This window comes from Sphaeramia orbicularis, chromosome 11 (genome assembly GCF_902148855.1).
Source record: "Sphaeramia orbicularis chromosome 11, fSphaOr1.1, whole genome shotgun sequence".
NCBI lineage: Eukaryota > Metazoa > Chordata > Actinopteri > Kurtiformes > Apogonidae > Sphaeramia > Sphaeramia orbicularis.
Window position 1 is genome coordinate 15,059,350 of NC_043967.1, and position 20,732 is coordinate 15,080,081.

The following is a 20,732-nucleotide window of genomic DNA, read 5'->3' on the forward strand; positions in this document are numbered from 1 at the left end:
TATGAACCTATTTTTCATGGAGTTACAAAAATGTCCACTCAGCTGAACACCATGCGTTTAATTTTTGAAGCTCAGAAACATGCATTTACTGACATACTGTGGGAAAACTACAAACATTTTTACCCTCCTGAGACCCAGCAATGCATTTTTGTCCTCTGTAGGGGACAAAACTTTGACAGTTTTACTTGCTGTCCATTGCAAAGAACATTCCATTAAAAAAAAAAAAAAAATCAATAAAAATCATTTTTAAAAATGTATCTGAAAAAACAAACAAACAAAAAAACTGTTGCATTATGCGGTTTCCAATCACGACAATTGTTTAATGGAAAAAAGCTAAAATTTAAATTTTCCTGGGTCTCAGGAAGTTAATGCTGCTAATCTGATGTTTTCTCACATTTGAACATACTATAATACTAGTTATTACTCACTCAGATAACATGCAAAAAAAACCAAAACTTTTTTGTTTAAAAAAAACCCAAACTGTTGATTATAGTCTAAAAACAATTAGTAATTGATTTAGATGAAAGAACAGGAAAGTTACAGGAATGTCAGTATATGGAATGATGCATAAGCGTCCACTGTGTTGGTCGATATAGAACTAAAACAACAAAACCCATGAATATACAAGAGAAAATCTATAGAATAACTGCCCACTGTAGTGACCACTATGCATGAAAGGGTTAAGATGGAGATTCTGACCCATAGACTGAGGACTGAAGAAGAACAGTGTCATGATAAATGGAAGAAATGGAAAATTTTCATTTCAACGTCACATTACTAAAAACAATTGTTAGTCACAAAGGTTTATTATGGTCAATGTATCCCAAATGTCCCTTATGTTTGTTTTGTAATGTACAGAAATCAAACCAAAAAAAATAAAGTTATAAAGTGAAACAGACTTCCTCCACCTCATATAAAACTTCTTCATCCAGTCGGGGAGTGTTATCAGATTGTGTCCAAACATCTGTGGCTGGTTTCTGTTGTCAGATTTTCTGGAGTGCTGGTTTTTGTAACATGACAGTTTTGTTGTTTTCTGCTCAAGTCTCCAGCCGTGCCCCACAGTTGAATGAGCAGTCAACCCGACTGTCCCCCGCTATCATTCTGCACACTGCACATTTCATTCTCCTACTGCACTGCAGAGGCGGAAGTTGAGGAAAACCATAAAAACACTCAAGCTAACAAAAAGATAGAAGGGAAAGCTTTAACTCAACTTAGACTTTAGTGCCTCATCTTGCCATTTTATGCTCACTTGGCCGGCTCAGTAGTATTTTTTTACGTGATGGAGGATGAATTATACGCTCCTCATCATGTCGCTCATTTATTTCCTCGCTTTAAAACAGATGCTTTGACAGGTAAACGCCCGTGGCTGATTAACATTGATCGCTTCCTCTTTCTACAGATTGCAGCATTAGAGTCCGAGCTAATGCAGCTGATGAAGCAGAACGGCATCCAGGTCAACAACAACAACAGCAACAGCGCCGAGAGGCTGAGCGCTCAGCAGCACAGCCCGAGCAGAGCTGCAGCACAAGCCAGAGGTCGGTCTGTCTGTCTGTCTGTCTGTGTAATAATCATCACATTCATTTATTTTAATGGACAGAATGGCAAGTAAATTAGGACACAGGATGATGAGAAGAGTGTGCATTGCCTCATACTTGCATTAAAAAGGTTTATTTTTTTTATTTGTATACAAGCTTTCTACATTCAACATATTTATTTGCATATTTATCCGTCAGATGGTGATGGTTTTTTCTTGTGTTTTTTTTTTTTTATTAAAATTTTTATTCAGAACAGTCTCATAAGACATTTACAGGACATCAGTAGTACAAAGTACACTGTTCTTTTTTTTTTTGTAAAGAAAAAAGGGTATCAATAATGCTCACTGAAAGTAAGAAAGGAAAGAGAAAAAAAAGAAAAATAAATAAAGTAATATGTAAAACACAAAATGGATAATAATAATGATATTAACAAGTTTGTACATGTAGCCATTCACACTTTTAGGAAATAAGACAAAGAAAATTAGGCATAAATAGATATATATGTTTACACACAAAGTAGTATTTATAGTTGTAGTACAAAAAAAAGTCAAATAAAGTAAATAAGTAAGTAAAAAATGGATAATAATAAGATAGTGATGTTTTAAGGGTTAATTACATTAAATAATCAGATTGTGTGTATGGTAAAGACAAAGACACAATGAAAAAAAAACAGGATGTCTACAAGTCCTCAAAAAGACTTAAAAAATAAAATTTCATTAGTTTTAGGTCAAAATTGCATCTAATTATTTTATCCATCCTTTAGTATCACTAATTGCACTCTTTGCTAAGTCAAAGTAGTTTCTTAGGCAAAAAACAAATTAGTAAGATAGATAGATAGATAGATAGATAGATAGATAGATAGATAGATAGATAGATAGATAGATAGATAGATAGATAGATAGATAGATAGATAGATAGATAGATAGATAGATAGATGTACTTTATTGGTCTCAAATTGGGAAATTACAGTGCAGTAGGAACAACAGTAAAAATCTAACACAAGAGCACACACTATGCATAATAAATTAAAAGTACAAAAAAGATGTGGGTAAAAAAAACTGTAATGTGCAAAAATAAACTGTAAGGTGCAAACTAAGCTGTAATGTTCAGGAATGAAGGTGTAAAATGACATTGATGTGCATCTGTTTGGATGAATCTACTGCCATGCTAATCTGTATACCTAAGTTACTGTATTATGTATTAATTGTGGGTTGAATGTTAAATTAAGAAAACGTATTTGATTCATGAATTACGTTATTCATAAAGATGTAAAAGTACTTGAGGGATAGGATTAAATAAGTTTATACTTCCTCCTTCTCCTTTTCGACCATGCAAATTCAGACTTGCTCGTACTTGAAGACAGATTCTGTTCATTTTTCACTGTTATTATCCAGCCCACTTGAGATCATATGAGGCTGAATGTGGAATCTGAACTAAAATGAGTGTGACACCCTGGGTCTAATCCATATCTTTTTACTTTATGCTTGCACTTACCGGTTGAAAAATGTAGATTAACTGTGTAACTCATTTTAACAATCGTATTCCTACAATATAAACCACCTCAGGACAGGACTCACTACTCATTTTTATATTCCATTATATACCTGCATTGCTTGATAAAGATTATTTCTCCAAAAAATTCTCTCATTTTAACTGTCTGATGCCGACAGCCTCCCTGGAAAATGCACAAACTAAAATGCAGGCTAGCAGAATGAGGCTGAATCTCTTTTTTTTTTTTTTTTTTTAATGCACAACACAAATCCTCTATTTCATCTCAGCCTCAACCTTCACACGCACTTTCACCTTTTGACTCTTGTATCTCTGGAAAAACGGAAACAAACACATAATCCGTTTTGTGCACATCTGTCTGGCTTTGTCTCCTTGGTGTTTTTCGTCAGGCTCCGCATCTGTCAGAACCACGTTATCTGATACTGTACAGAGCAGACGGGATAATGGAGAGACTGGATCGGAACGACGCTGCCCATTATACAACATTTAAATAAAACACAAAAATAGGGGGAGGGGGCTGACGGAGACGGCAGGAAAAGGATATAAAGACAAGAAAGCATGTGGGAGGACGAGACAGAATCGGCTGAAGTTATCTCTATCAGTTTGATTCGGTCTTTGTCTCATCTGACAACGTCTCTCTCAGTAGACTCAGCAAAGGAAGAAAAAAAAAGAAGATAATTATCTGCCTAATTAATACTGTAACGTTTGGGACAAGACTTCCCCCAGACTTGTAAGTGTTTCTTCGACTAGAACAGAAGAAAACGTGAGCTCATCTGATAGACAAGTTCTTTCCATGAATAAACACTGTATATAAGGTTGTATATATTTTACTCTGTCAACCTGTCTCTCAAATGTTTTTTTTTTTTTTGTGTACGTCTTTGTTTGTGTGTGTGTACATCTAGAAATGAGGGAGGGCTCTCCTCATTCTCCGAGCAAAAAAAAGGGCTTCAGAGGAGTCGGCCGAGACAGCATCAGCTCCACGGAGGGAGAGGTTTGTACCAACATCAAACTTCGTTATTCTCCTTCCACTCATTCTTACATTTATCGTACTTTCTGGGCTATAAGCCGCACCTGACTATAAGCCACAGGTGTCCACGTTGTGACATGAGGTATTTACACAGAAAGATGGTAAACAGAAAGATTATTTCAATATTTATTTTCATCCCTTAACTGCTTTTTTCCAAACAGTGCCTGTAACACAGCAGTAAAACAGCAGGAACACGCTGGTTCAAAAACCCAGAAAAGTCAGTGATCTGTATCTTCATCTTCCTCCTGCTCACTGAAACCACTGCAGTCGTCTTCTTCAGTGTTGGAGTTGAACATCCTCAGAAAGGCTCCGACACACACCTGCTACGTCTCTCCTCCGTTGTTGCTCAATGGCACTTCCATGCTGCAGCTCTATTTCCTTCTTGGACAGACACATTGATTGCTTTTAACTTAAAAGCTGCAAAATATGCGTTTCTTCATGTGTTTTCCATGATGGGGGTTTGCGCATGACATGCAAAATGACTGTTAAAAGTTCAGCTTAAAACTTCTCTTCATCACCTCTTCACCTGTCTGTCTCACTTTTGCGCTTCCTTCTAGAGCGCCCCCTGGAGGCCGTTAGCCCGTATAAATCTATACTCGAGTTGCATTGCTGTATAAGCCACAGGGTTCAAAACGAGAAAAAAGTAGCGACTTATAGTCCGGAAAGTACGATAATCTGTTTTTTTTATGTCGCCACGGGGTGTTTGATGAATGTGTGTGTGTGTGTGTGTTTGTGAGTGTGTTTGTGTGTCTTTAACCCCTGTCCATTCCACTTCAGGCCTTTAATGGATTAATTGCCGAGCCTTTGCTCTGCTGCACTAATTGAGTCTGCGGCGCTGTCACAACTTATTGTCTCTCCCAGTGTGATAATAGCCGTCTGGATGAAAGGCCCTTGTCTGGCTAATGCTGGCACTTAACTCAGCTAGACCAGGACCGTGTTCATATTGGATAAACAACCTGAGAACTGGATCAGAATTGACAGGAACACAGAAACCAGGCGATGTGAGGGCTTCGAGGGGGAAAAAAAAAAAAAAAAGAGGCCAAGGAATTAGGAATGATGAAAGTATGTCAAGTGACTTTCCTCAGATTAGTCTATAGCCTCAGTGGTTTAGTTGGGCTTTTCTTTGATTAGACTGGATTCTTCCACTTGTCTGGAACCACTCGCTGCTTCTCTCCTCTTCTTCATTTTTATGCCAGCAGTCGCCATAGCCAGAGACATTATGTTTTTAGGTCATCTGTCCATGTTTTCCCATTCTTGTTGATGCAATATTTCAGAAACACCTTCTGAGAATGTCTTCAAATTTGAGACAGTTTGTTCAGTTGGACCAGAGATGGTGTACTGTAACGGTATGAAACAGTGCACTTCCTGTCTCCTATGTGGGCACAGCCAGAGGGATGACAATGTCTTATGGACGGCAAAAGTAGATTTCTAAATCCTTTATAAATAATTACACAATATAAATGAATTCACTGTATTTCCACATTGGCTTTTAAGCATAGACTGTATATAGATAGTGTACAAACCCAGCCCACTGGTTTGTGAACTGCATTTCTGAAGCCTCAAGATGCATGTCTGAGCTGTTGTTATGTTGGTTTTATAGAAAAAAGTAAGTGTGGATGGAGAACAGCGAGGGATGAAAGCAGAACACGCTGAAAACACAGACCCCATCAGTTAACAGTATAATAATAATCAGGGTGCGGTTTATTGGGGGGGATGGGGGGCATCAACCCTCCCTCTGGTTTTTACATTCCTACTTCTGCTCAATGAATTTCATCTTGGGGGGGGGGGGGGGGGGGGGGGGGGGGGGGGGGGGGGGGGGGCAACCAACCAATTAAAATAACAGGCAGGTTGTGACAGTTTTCTTACTCCTATATCCTACTTCACTGGCACTAACTAGTAACACTTTTTTTATCTGCTTTTTTTTTTTCCAGATATTTATGGCGTCAGGGTTTTTCTTTTATATTTTCATTTTCATACTCTTTTATATACATTATTTATACTTTTTATGGCACCTAGGACGATTGCACTTTTTAAAATTTCATTGTACTTGTACAATGACAGTAAAGACATTCTATTCTATTCTATTCTACAGGGTGTCCCATAAGTCTCCATAGGAAAAATAAACGTTTCTTGACATAAACCATTTTTATTTATATAATATGCTCTATATGACTGCCATTTTGTCGGGAACACATTTCAATGCGTGTCCTCCACTGCTGAAGAACTATAAAGAACAAATATAAAGAAATACATGTTAGAACCATGGAATGTATTATGTCTCCTATGTATGGAGACTTATGGGACACCCTGTATTCTATTCTGTTCTATTCTAATGTTCACCTGAACCAAACTGTCTGCAGTCTCAGAATTTGCAAACATCCCCATGCACTGGGGCACCATAAAAGGAGGATAAATGTGACAAATTCATGGGGCCCAACATTTGTGGGGGGCCCGTAGAGCGGTGGAGGGGGTCCAGTGGATACAGGTTAGAAGTTGTGAATAGAACCCAGGAGTTGGACGTTGGAAGTATGTGAAGTTTCACTTTCGTTTCACGCCAGCATTAGTTATGTTAGTTATGAACTGCACCCCCACGTATCTAACTGCTGCCCCCCCCTCTGTTTTTTGGACAAATCACACCCTGATAATATTAATAATATTACTGATAATAATAATAATTAACATTCAGTTGTGTCAGGAAAGTAATTTAATATATTATCTCTTTAATAACAGCTACCAGCGCTAATTAGCATGCTAGCTAATATTTAGGCCATTTTTTTCAATACAAACTAATGCTAACATCAGCAAATGCAGCTAATTTACCCTGGTTACTGTGATAGTATTTGTAAACCTCATGACTCAGTCCTCTGACAGTCTTGTTACTATACACTCGTGGAATGACAGAAAATGATATTTTGCTTAAATGTGATTTATTTGTCATTACATTTCTTTGAAACCTATAGCGCATCTAATTGATCTTCAGTGTACCTCAGAAACATGTAGAAATTAAAAAAAAAAAAAAATATATATATATATATATATATATATATATATATATATATATATAAAATTAGGCATCAAACTTTGTAAAAACAAAACTTGTGTCATTCCCAGAACATTTGGCCATGAGTGTAACTCCTTAAAAACATCTACGGTAGAGCTGTCTGTCAGGGAGAGAAATAAGTTTATTCAATAAGAGCTCTGAATGTTCAACTCAGCAGGTGAGCTAATGCTAGCTGTCAATCAAAGTCCACTCAGACAGACTCACCTGTCAGTCACAGAGACCACTCCCTTAGTTTTGCAGATGTGTTTGTCTTTGGATCGTCTGAACAGGTGAGTTATATAAAAACACCCCTTTTACAGTCGTCTCTGAGAAGGACATGAACTGTAAAGACTACCATCTGGTCTTTAGAGCTGACTGAGCTGTAAGCATTTATGTCTGCCATAAAGTTGGACAGTTTAACATGGAGGCGTATGGATATTGACTCCCTTATGGATCCAGCCCCCCAGTGGACATTCAGTTTACTACAGAGTTTGACACTTCACATCAGTCCCATTCATTCATTCATTCATTCATTCATTCATTCATTCATTTCATTTATTTCGTTCATGGTTGTGCATTTCATCAGCAGACATTCAATAATCATCAGGTGAACAAACATAAACACACCCATGCTCGAAAAGGAGCGGGATGAAGAAAATCTTACATTTCCTGCTCCCCTTCTAAATAATAATAGCCTTAATGATTAGCCATACACAACCAGCTATAAAATCATACTGTAACGTCAGACAAACCAAACTAAATACATACAAAGATAATACAAAATGAATACAAAACCAAGTGCAAGACTACATATCCAGGAAGTACAAAACATAGGTAAATATATACCTGATGAAATGATGCAAAACAAGTACGGTACCAGTCCAAAACAAGTAAATAAATATGTCACAAGATGCAAAAACAAATACAAAGCAAAATGTAAAAACTTATAAATGTTCATATAATGTCATTGTTCTGTCTTTATATTCTTTTTTCATTTGGAAGATGTTCCCAGGGGTTGTTATTTGAATTAGACCTCCTTTAGATGAGATTTTTACCGCTAGATTTTGCAAAATCTGTCATTTAGATGCAGACAAGCCTCAAAACAAGAGGCTCTTCTCAATTCCCTTCTTTTTCTCCTTAACTCCTCAATTGTGATGCTGAAATCAATCTCAGTATATCTTCATGAAATGCTCATTGAGGAGATAAGGCTGAAGAAGCCTTTTGGGCAAAAGATGTGCTGAGATATGTCTTGATTATACAAACCACAACAGGAGCACAGCTTTGTAAATAAATGTTTTCTTCATTTGCAAGCTTTATTAGATATTTAAAATGATCATTGTAAGGTGGATTAAAGGTTATAAGTTTACATGAACACTCATCTGACCATGAGATCATAAAGTACAGCAGTAACTATAACTACAGAACAGTCTAAAGGTCTAGTGCAGGGGTTCCCAACCTTTTTTGGCTCGTGACCCCATTTTAACATCACAAATTTCTGGCGACCCCAGACATTCAAAACTGAGATTTTTTTTTTTTTCCAAAACTAGTTTGTTAGTTTGCTATACTATGTTGCAAATAAACATTAATTTTAGATAACATTTAGACTATACAATGTATATTATTATAGATGGAGGCAGAAAAGTCAGGTGTAGATTACTGCACAAAGTGAGAATTTGATTTTCATTGGTCAGGATATGTACAGTCAGTCCAGCTTGGATTTACAAGGCTGACAATTAATACTGAGCAAACAAGAACTCAAACTATGAATTATGAAAGAGCTGCAGCATCTGAAACTGACCACAATGAACATTTGACAGATAAACAGTACCACAGTGCTTCAGTTTCAGCTTCATACTTTGTCATATCTTTTATGGATTGGGATTGTCTCTGTCAACGCACCATATATTTCTATTAGTAAGCTTTTTTTTTATTTTTTATTAAATACTAGAAATTTCAGGTGACCCCATTTGAATTCCAGGTGACCCCAAGTTTGAAAAACACTGCAGTAGGAGAATGTTTCTCTGTATTGCAGTAGAAAGTCTATGTCCCAAACCCATATACCAGGGAAAATCTGTTAGAATCAATGGAGGTTGTCTGTGGTGACGTAAGTGTGGCGTGTTGTTAAGGCTGGACACACCAGAGGGTTTTCCCCCCATGGCCTGGAAAGGGACAATAAAGCCTGTGAGGTGGATGAAGTCCTCAAAGACATGATGCTTAGGCTGAATGAATCTGTCATCAGTTTGATTTGAAGATGTACAAGTTTTTGAGTGTTTTACAGTAATGTGCTTTTCTTTTACAGTTTTCTTTAGTCATATTTTTTTACTTATAAGTTTTTTTGGGTTTTTTTAATCAATTACAAGAAATTTCAGGCGACCCCATTTGAATTCCAGGCGACCCCAATGTGGGGTCCCGACCCCAGGGTTGAAAAACACTGGTCTAAGGCGAGGATGTCTATGTTGCCTCACCTCTGCTCTCCTCAAATCCTCCAGTATGAGGGTCTAAGATGTGAGCCGTGGAGTTGAGGTGAAGACCCAAGCAGCTACAGTCGCTGTCATCCTCACCCCGCTGACTTCATCTTTCATGACATTTATTATTTATTTTTTAAAATTGACTTGCTGGCATTAAAAATCTCTTCTGCAAGAGTGTCCAGGGCAGGACAGCAGCAGCAGAAGTTACAGAAAGTAGAAATTTCAGCCATACATCCACACTAAAAACTTAATAAAACACATGATAAAACATTATAGTAAAGACATACATATCAAACACCACCAATAAATTTAAAGGTACTAAGAGGATACAACAATGTTTTTAACAGCATCTTAAAGCAGAACCTGATTCAATCAGTTAGAAAAACATCTACATCTATATTTATCCTTTTCCCATTCATTTAGAATAACTTTGAATGTATTTATCGAGACCAGCTCCTTTATTTGTATCTCCTTCTGTAGGTTGTTCTAGTCCAGGGGTGTCAAACTCATATTAGTTCAGGGGCCACATTCACCCCAATTTGCTCTCCAGTGGGCCGGACCAGTAAAATAATACCAGTGAAAAAAAATTAAATTATATTATGATCAGGTTTACATTCACAAAGTTTTCTTAAAAATCTGAATAACATAAACAACTTGAATTGTCTAAAGAAAAACAAGTACAATTTTAACAATATTCTGCCTCGGTTTATCAGTTTATCATTTACACATGTGCATTACAATCACACAAAACATTTAGTAACAGGCTGAATATTGGCGAATCTGCATTTACTTTTCTTAAGACATTTCTTTTTGGTCATATTTGTTCAGGTTATTTACATTTTTTGTGAATGTATAGTTTGGTAATGTAAACATTTTCATGGAATTTTACTTTTTTACACCAAAAAAACAAAGAGAGAATTTGGGGTTGCCGGATTGGACCCTTTAGCGGGCCAGATTTGGCCCCCGGGCCGCATGTTTGACACCTGTGTTCTCGTCAATAGGAGCAAAACATTTAACAGCTGTCTTTCCCAGTTCTGTTCTGACTTTTGGAGCACATACAGTTGTAGAAAAAATGATTAGATCACGCCTTGTTTTCTTTAATTTCTTGTTCATTTTAATGCCTGGTACAACAAAAGGTGCATTTGTTTGGACAAATATAATGATAACAACAAAAAATAGCTCATAAGAGTTTAATTTCAGAGCTGATATCTAGCCATTTTCCATGTTTTCTTGATAATAACCAAAATCACTTCAGTTCTTTCATCAATATCTATAGCATTGTAATGACAAAAACAGTGCTTTTAGGCATTCCATGTTTTCTTTTCTGTCTGTTTTAGTCACATGATACACACAGGAGTTAGTACTGGATTGCATAACCATTGTTTCTGATGACTTTTGATGGTCTAATAATTTTTTCCGCAACTGTAGATACAACAGATCCTGAGACTATAATTATTAAAGTCATTCCAACAGATGTAGAGCAGTAAATATGAAGGAAGCAGACCTAAAGTGCATTTTGGAGTTAAAGAGTACCAGTGTGTCAGTCTGTGTCCGTCCGACTACAGCATTTAAAACATTTGTGTCTTTTGTTCAGGTGTCAGAGGGTCATGGGAGTCCATCCCATAGTCGCAGCGGCTCACTGCGCAGTGTGACGTCCTGTGATGGAGCGACGGTGATCTTCAGGACCCCAGGCAGTGCGGAGGGGTCCCCAAGACGAACGCTACACCAAACCACTAACACAGGAGCCCAGCAGGACGGTTAGTGCACCTGCACAGTCAGACATCCCTAAGAGCACCATCTACCCCAACTATGAAACTGAATTCACTATTGAAACAGTCCTTCTTAATCCATTTTGTTATTATGTTCTCTTTTTTTGTGATCATAGGTTCTCAGTCTCCTGCAGCGTCTAGCCCCTCTCACAGACAAGCTCTGGATCCTGGGTAAGACAACAAATACCGGATTCCACATTATGATTTTTCAATTTGCATCAGCTTAGAGCATTTGTCAATAGCATATTGGCTGTGACTGAAGCATAAGAAAACAAGCAATGAATCATAATTTATCATTAAAATATACAAGGTGTCCATAAAGTATCTTTACAACTTAACGAATTTATTACAAAATCAAATGACTAGACAAATCTGTGGAAATTATTGCAAAATGAAAAATAGATATTGAAGGTTTTTTTGCCTCATTTAATCCACCTCTATATGGACACCATTAGTTACATGAAACACATCCAGACGGTACTGGATTTGTTTCCATGTTGGCTGGATCATAGACTCATCACTGCTGTCAATGGCACCAGTGATCTTTTACTTCAGGTCGTTGATGTTCTGTATCTTTGCTCGATACACGATATCTTTAACATAACCCCATAGAAAGAAATCCATGGGGGGTGATATGTGGTGAATGAGGTGTCCAGGGAATTAGGCCATCCCTTCCAACAGAACAGAATAGAATAGAATAGAATAGAACAGAACAGAACAGAACAGAACAGAACAGAATAGAATAGAATAGAATAGAATAGAATAGAATAGAATAGAATAGAATAGAATAGAATAGAATAGAATAGGCTTTATTGTCAGTACCAGTTGTGCAACAAAATTGCAGGCGTCTCTGCCAGCGACTGATAAATATAATAGCAACACAAAAGATACAGACATGTATTAAAAAATATAAAATAGTGTGCAATTGTAAATATGTGCAAATTAGAGATACTCTGTATGGATATCCATCGGTCTGGAAATGTTTGACTTAGGAACCCATCAACATGCAGTCCCCAATATGGGGGTGCACCATCTACCTGGAAAATGATGGTTGGTTGAAGGTCATCCAGTTGTGGTGACACATATTCAGCAAGGTTATTATCGTTTACGAAAACTAACAAAATGACGAAAACTAGAATTGAACAAACATTTTCTTTAACTGAAATAAAGAAAAGCTATAATTAAAAGAAAAAATGATAACTAACTGAAACCGTATTGTGTGCTTACAAAACTAACAAAAAATATAAAAATGATGGATAAAATTCCCTTCGTTTTCATCTTTGTCAATGTCAGATTGATATCAAATTGATTTATTTCGATTGAGCCATTTTAGCTGGCGGCACCTTACGGCACTTCCCAGTCCATCATTTCTCATCACTTGTCGTTTAGAGTGGGCTTCTCATCCCCACTCTACCTGGAAACATGGAGACTAAAGTTGGGAGAAAGCAGCAGAGACCTGTTGGGATTTATTTGAATATGACGGCGAGGGAGATAAAAGATATGACAAGACTAAGACTAATACTACAACTAAAACTAAGCATTTTGAAAAAAAATGAAAACTAATAAAAACTAGCAAACCTGCTCTAAAAACTAATTAAAACTAACTGAATTAGAGAAAAAAAGTCAAAACTAAATAAAAGTAAACTATAATGAAAAATTCAAAACTATTGTAACCTTGATATTCAGACTAAAGGTCAAGGTAAACATTTGCACTAATTGATCTGTCGTTGAAGAAAAATGCACTAATGATTCAATTACACATGATCCCACAATGCAATTAAAAACCACTGAGAATATAGGACAGATCTGATTAACATATCTCATCAGTTGCGTTTGTATTTTTTTTTTTAATTGTAAAGAGAGTTTGTGGACACCCTGTGTAAGTAAGACTATAACTGGTTTTAAATCACTGCTGCGTGTGGCACCATTATAATAAAATAAGCCTAGAGGCAGTGTGTGTCAGATACAGTGTTGAGCAGAATAAGAACAAACAGAATGTATTACATTAATACTGAGTTTCTCATCCTAAATATCAATAATACATTAGTGGTTCTGTTTATTAAATCACTACTGTATTTTGGTGTGTATTTACAGCCCACACCTATTCAAATATAAACTCAGCCAGATGCTTTTTTTGTGACTTTGCAATGTTCTGGTCCTCCCTCAGGAAAACTAAAGTGAAGGACAAAGATCCCAGAGCTTCGCCTGGAAACAGGTACAGATGCATCACAGTCCTGAACACTAGAACCAATCAACCCTGTCCTGCAATGGGATGTTTTTCCCAAGACTAAGGGCATTTTCACACCTGAAAGTCTGAAAAAAGGCATTATTTTCAACCAGTCTTCTTATTTTTTGTTTTCACGCTACAATTTTGCATCGTCGCTGCAGTCATCATGTATATGTGCTGCATCTCTCTGTATAAACTGCTGAGCTCCTCACATCAGTATGTTGCTAATGAGGCTCATTTTAACTTCTTCCGTCTTCCTCTTTCCATACATAGCCATGCATAAATTACTGTGACTGGTCCAAAAGTACAAGCTTTCTAAAAGAACCCCTCATGTTGATTTGAACCAACACAGACTCTTCTTACACTGGTCTACAATTTTTTAGAAATGATTTGCTTCTGAGATTAAATGTGCTAAATGTTACACGTATTTTAATAAGATTAATTGGAAAATAAATGACAAAAGTGCCGGTTTGCTGATGTTTTCAAGGTATATGATTAAGTGTTATTACACATATATATTGGTTTATGTACATTTATATAATAGTTTTATAAATCTTCCACTAAATAGAACCTGTAAAGTGAATGTATTCTAATGTGCAGACAGTGTTTTGAAGTAGATCTTGTAGCTCTGAGACAAATATTCCTTTTGAGTCAAACCCATTCTCTCGTTAATTCTTGAGTTTCACATTTTGACCCAAGGTTGTAGCTTGGAAAGTTCAGTCAACCAGCATTTTTTACTTGATTTTTCTTTATCGGTGATCTCATGTGGTAAAATTTCATTACTTTTATTCTGGAAGCATTTTCCTTGTAGACCAGTGTTATCAGACCAAAAACTAGATTTTTGGTCAGTACTGAGGTCTAGGTAGAAGGACTCCAGCAAATCTGGTTTGGTCTTAAACACAAATGAAACAGTGCCTAAGATTTAATTTTGGATTTGTAAATTAAAATTATAGATCAAAATATACAGTACTGTGCAAAAGTCATAGACCAACATCAGGTTTATTGGTTTAGCACGTGGCCAAGTGAGTAACAGACAGAGAAAGCACTGTGCAGCAATACGAATCATTCCATATCTGTTTTTAAAAATCCATTTTGCAGCAACCGTAATAGCTCAAATTATAGGTCTAAGCAAGTACTTTCACATACCATTAAGGAATAATTACCAAATATTTAATAAAAACATGAATTTATCATAATTGACAAAGTAACGGAGTGGCGAAAAATATACAGCAGTTATTCACGGTTTGGAAAATATGCCAAAAAGTGCTGTTCAAGGAAAGTGCAAATTTTTATATAACTCTGAAGCTGAAACTGAAGCACTGTGGTTCTGTTTATCTGTCAAATGTTCATTGTGGTCGGTTTCAGATGCTGCAGCTCTTTCATAATCCATAGTTTGAGTTCTTGTTTGTTCAGTATTAATTGTCAGCCTTGTAAATCCAAGCTGGACTGACTGTATATATCCTGACCAAGGAAAATCAAATTCTCACTTTGTGCAGTAATCTACACCTGGCTTTTCTGCCTCTGTCCATAATAATATACATTATATAGACTAAATGCTGTCTAAAATTAACTTTTATTTGCAACATAGTATAGCAAACTATTACATGATCAAAAACAAATTAATTTTAGCAAAAAAAAAGTCTTAGTTTTGAATGTCTGGAGTCGCCAGAAATTTGTGATGTTAAAAGGGGGTCATGAGACAAAAATGTTGGGAACCACTGAGTTAATTGTTAATCTAAATTGCCCATATGTGTGAATGTCAGAGTGATTGGTTGTTTGTCTCTGTACGTCAGCTCTGTGATGAACTGGTGACATGTCCAGGGTGTACCCCACCTTTGCCCATAAGTAGCTGGGATAGGCTCCAGTGACTCCCGCAACCCTAGTGAGGATAAAGCAGGTTCAGAAAATGAATGAATATAAGTTAAAAATAGGAAATTAAATAAAGGAAAATATATAATTTACAGTAAAAACTGCAAAATACAGAGGATGATATCACAATAACTGGTGATAAATCACTTAAGAAATGTTAAATATAGAGAAAATTCATTTGGGAACTGACAGAAAAATAAGACTGGGTCTTTATGGGTTAATGTGTCAATCTCTCTTGTTTGTTTGTTTGTTTGTTTGTTTGTTTGTTTTCAGCTCCACAGATCCATCAGCAGAAGACAGTCCAGAGAAACTCAAGGCCAAGGTACACATGGTTCCCACAGAGATCTTATATAATCTGCATATGAATGTTTTAAACCCTTGGTGTAATGACCTGTGATATAATGGTGCATAACAACATACTCTAAGTCCTTTGGCTTTGATGTGTGGTGTTATTTTTGTTGAACAGACATCCCTAACATGGCCCCACTTCTTCTCCTATTCATATTACTTGGTATTGTATTCATTACTGTTTTTGCTCAATTTTACTTCAATCCACTGAAATGGAAATGAGTTGGTGCTCTAAGAGGTAAACAGGATTTATCCCAATCACCAAACACACAAAAATTGCATTAACAGCAGCATAATTCTGAATATCTTCTATAATCTTGTATTTTCAATAACACTGCGATAAAAATCCACTTTGACAAGTCTGAATCCAATTTTACAGAAAACAAACATCGGTTCCCAAACATATTACGAGCAAGTTAAGTATTTCCCATTCTATCTTAAATCAGTTAAACGTCATCTTGATAAACACAGATTAAACTTGTTAAAATGGGCATTTGTTGCAGTGGAGGAACTTTGCATGAAGGCTGTTTCTAATCCTTTGTAATATCAAATGTGGGTACCATAGGATTAAACGGAGATTATTTTTGATCCTGTACCAATCCAGTCCTGTCCCCCTCCAAAGAGACGCTCCCAGCTTAAGACGAATGCACATGGAAAGATATATCGGTGCAGAATTTATGAGCATTAATAGTTATGCAGAGCTTTTCAGTGAGGTCTGTGCCTGCAGAACTGAAAACCTGAACCTACAAGATTAGGTTGGCTTTTACCTCAGGTAGGACTGACACTCAAACAACTTCTCAGAAACATTCTCAACCTAATATTAAAGCTCTAGACGTACTGTTCCAAAGCTTTTTCCTTTTCATGATACATGTTTTTACTCATCACTTTTTTGTCTTTTGCTGCGACGAGCAACAGAAGTACGATATATACCAGGAGGAGAAACACGAATAAGAAATGTTCCGTAAATAAATATTGCTCCGTCTTACTTAAGGCAGGGATGTCAGGGGTCACATTCAGCCCAGTTCGATCTCAGTGGGCCGGACCAGTAAAATAACAGCATAATAACATATAAATAATGACTCCAAATTTTATTCTTGGTTTAATATGGAAAAAAACAATATTACATTATGCCTATTAATAATGACAATTCCAAATTTTTCTGTTTCAGTTCCAAGCAAAAAAGATGTGAATAACCTGAAAAAACTGACATTTTCGAGGAAAAATAAGCAATTTTAACAACATTATGCCTCAATTTATCATTTATACATGTGCATTACGGATATCCTTTAACAATTAAATGTGAATAACCTGAACAAATACGAACAACCTGAAATGTCTAAAGAACATTAGGTGCAGTTTTAATAGTATTCTGCCTGTTATTAAATATTTTATGTATTTGTAGATCAAATCCGTAATGCACAAGTATAAATGATAAGTTAAGGCATAATATTTTTAAAATTGCACTTATTTTTCCTAAGAAATTGCAGGTTTTTTTTTAGGTTATTCACATCTTTTTTTGTTTGGATAATTTGTAAATGTAAATGTTTTCATAATTTTTGGGGGGGGGGTTGCACAAAAAAAAGAGAAAAAATTGGAGTTGTTGTTATTTAGAGGCTATTATGTTATGTTATTTTTTCATATTAACCCAAGAAGAAAATTTGGAGTCATTATTTATAGGTTATTATGCTATTATTATTATTATTATTTTTTAGATCATGTTGGTCTGTATGTGGAACCTGAACTAATACGAGTTCCTTGACTGTGAATATCTTCAGCGTAATTTTGGCACTTTGCAAATTCATCCCGTGGGCCGGTTTTGAACCTTTGGTGGGCTGGTTATGGCACACAGGCCAAATGTTTAACACCCCTGACCTAAGGTGATAAGATTAATCAGATCATTTGCTGTATTTTTGTACAGTTCATATTGTACCGTCTTTTCTCCTCCATATAATTAGGGCTGTTAGAAAATACCGGTTCTGCGATATATCGCGATATTTCATTTCGCAATACTGTATCGATATTAAAAAGTACTGTATCGATATTTTTAGGTATTTATTCAAATGCAGATATGGCGGAGGTTCATTTTTGTTTTCTGGTTTTCTTTATTGTTTATATTTTATTTATTATTATTTAACACTGTTTTATTAAATCATGGTTATTTGAAGCATCCGAAAAGCACTTTTTACTGCCTGAGAGGCAGATGTTAGTTCTTTAGGAAACTAGGAAAATTAGAAAAATTTTGTGATGTATATAGCATTAGATCCTGTTCTGATCAAATTAAAAATGTGTTTGGTATTTGTGCATATTTCTGGTGTAATTCAATTCATCCAGGAAATAATCTTAAAAAAAAAAAAAAAGAAGAAACAAACAAAAATTGCCCTTTTAACAATATCATGATTTATCGTGATCCTACTTTTGTGATTTGTATCGTATTGCCAAATTCTGGCCAATACACAGCCCTACATATAATGCCCCCCCCCCCCCCCCAGTGTCGTGTCTCTGACTGACTGAACACACCTCCTGGAGCTTTAATACTGTAATTCCCAAATGTCCACACTTCATCTCCTTCACACTCCCAAAGACAGGAGGGAAGTTGGACTTCATCCAGCTCTACATCATTTCTTATCACTCATCTCGGTCTGTATTAAAATAATGAAACATCTGAAGACTGAGGGAAAAGCCTGCCTTATCACAGTCTATTAAACAGCTCAAATACATTCATCTACTGTCACTTTTTATTGACTGTTAAAACGAGGAATATCAGTCCCTTTTGGATGCGGATTTGAGGGAAATTCTGTTTGATTTATTCACGCTTTATTCAGTTTCTCTGTTTAAGAAAGCAATTTAATAACTCACCCTTGATTAAATTTAGAATATCAACATACTAATGCAACATTTTTAATCAATAACACTTCACTGTAATGTCGACGTGAGAGAAGCACTCCAACTAATCAGCTAAATTCACTTCCAGTGCCAGTTGGCTCTCACTATGAGTTTCATGAGTGCGTGTTGATTTTTTTTTTTTTTTTTTTTTTTTTTTTTTAAGGGACCCACACTGAACGACGACCTGAGTGCCAGCAGCAGCAGCTCAGTGGAGATCAGCGGGCTGTTGAGCGAAGCTAAAATGTCGGGCCGTTCACACACCCTGGCACTCTCTTCAGATGAGGTATCGTTGAATAGAAGTTCAGTTGAATTAGTCGGGTCTGAAGAAATGTATGGATTCATGTATTCAAATGCTGGTATGCACAGGCTGCTGTAGGGGACGACGTCTGGTTTCTGCTCTCTATGTTGCTTTGTTAACAATCCAGTCATGTTTTTTTGTTTGTTTTTTTTGTCTTCTATGCTGCCACATTCAGAGTCTGGATATGATAGATGATGAGGTGAGACTGAGGTTGGACGCCTCCAGAGGACATGTGTTTTACTGCCTGCATGCCTGCCTGTGTATAATCCATTAGCCCACGGGTGTCAAACATACGGCCCATGAGCCAAAACCGACCCGCTGAAAGGGTCCAGTCTGGCCCGTGGGTTGAATATGTGGAATGCAAAAATTACACTGAAGATATTAACAATAATGTTAGTTCAGGTTCTACATTCAGCCCAATTTGATCTCAAGTAGGTCAGACCAGTAAAATAATATCATAATAACCTATAAATAAACACAACTCCATATTCTTCTCTATGTTTTAGTGTAAAAAAGGAAAATTATATGAACATGTTTACATAAAACTATCCTTTCACAAAAAATGTGACCAATATGAAAAACCTGAAATGTCTGAAGAGAAGTAAGTGTCATTTTAACAATATTCTGCCTGTTACTAAATGTGTATTTGTAGATCCACTGTGATCTGTAAGTTGTAATGTACATGTGTAAATGAGAAGCTGAGGCATAATATTGTTAAAATTGCCCTTAAAATTGACTTGGTTTTTCACATTTTTTTTTAAATGATAGTTTGTAGATGTAAACGTTCAGTTTTTGTGATGTAATTTTACTTTTCTTTACTCTAAAACAGAGAAAAGTTTGGAGTTGACATTATTTTTGTATTATTACCTCCGCCAAGGAGGTTATGTTTTTTTTTTGCCAGGGTTTGTTTGTTTGTTTGTCTGTCTGTTTGTCTGTCCGTTAGTGTGCAACATAACTCAAAAAGTTATGGACAGATTTGGATGAAATTTTCAGGGTTTGTTGGAAATGGGATAAGGAAGAAATGATTAAATTTTGGTGGTGATCGGGGGGGGGCCCACGGGGGGGGCCACTGATCAGCCTTGGCGGAGGTCTGCGCTCTCCGAGTGCTTCTAGTGTTATTATTGTATTGGTCTGGCCCATTTGAGATCATATTGGGGGGGATTTGGCCCCTGAACTAAAATGAGTTGGACACCCCTGCATTAGCCTGTTTCTCATTTCCAAACATCATTGACTGTACTGAAGGACTCATGTCTGACTCATATGAATTTCCTCCTAAATATGCCAGTTTACTCCAGCAGAAATCGGTCTGTATTTTTTAACACATTTCCAGAAGTGCATCATCTAATTTTTGTCTGTTTTTCGTCTGTGATATATTTAGATACTAGATGAAGGACAGCTCCCGAAGCAGTACCAGTGGCAGAATCGCAGCATTACAGAGTGGACATCCCAGCAAGTGGCCCGCTGGCTCATGGGCCTCAACTTAGAACAGCATATCCCAGAATTCACTGCCAAAAACATAGATGGAGAACAGCTGCTGCAGCTGGACAGCACTGAACTGAAGGTACCTTAACATTTGAACTGAGTAGTGGCAGTACTAGTAGTAGTAGTAATAGTAGTAGTTGTTGTAGTAGTGGTAGTAGTAGCAATAGTAGTAATAGTAATAGTAGTAGTAGTAATAGTAGTGGTAGTAGTTGTAGTAGTACTGGTGGTGGTAGTAGTAGTAGTAGAAGTAGTGGTAGTGGTAGTACTAGTAGTGGTA

General features: G+C 36.5%; 1 protein-coding gene across 7 annotated transcripts in view; it reads left to right on the top strand.

The window, feature by feature from the left end:
- Positions 1 to 20,732, top strand: part of ppp1r9a (protein phosphatase 1, regulatory subunit 9A) — a 96,874-nt gene that overhangs the window by 73,271 nt on the left and 2,871 nt on the right. For 4 of the 7 annotated variants that reach the window (XM_030146813.1, XM_030146811.1, XM_030146814.1 and 1 more), the window contains exons 11-19: positions 1,400 to 1,535; positions 3,947 to 4,035; positions 11,174 to 11,336; positions 11,465 to 11,519; positions 13,516 to 13,563; positions 15,718 to 15,766; positions 18,839 to 18,958; positions 19,149 to 19,172; positions 20,352 to 20,534. In XM_030146813.1, the coding sequence (XP_030002673.1) occupies positions 1,400 to 1,535; positions 3,947 to 4,035; positions 11,174 to 11,336; positions 11,465 to 11,519; positions 13,516 to 13,563; positions 15,718 to 15,766; positions 18,839 to 18,958; positions 19,149 to 19,172; positions 20,352 to 20,534 (867 nt within the window). Of the gene's footprint in view, positions 1 to 1,399; positions 1,536 to 3,946; positions 4,036 to 11,173; positions 11,337 to 11,464; positions 11,520 to 13,515; positions 13,564 to 15,717; positions 15,767 to 15,910; positions 16,828 to 18,838; positions 18,959 to 19,148; positions 19,173 to 20,351; positions 20,535 to 20,732 lie in introns of those variants that run through there. The other 3 variants (XM_030146817.1, XM_030146815.1, XM_030146816.1) reach the window with 2 other exon arrangements.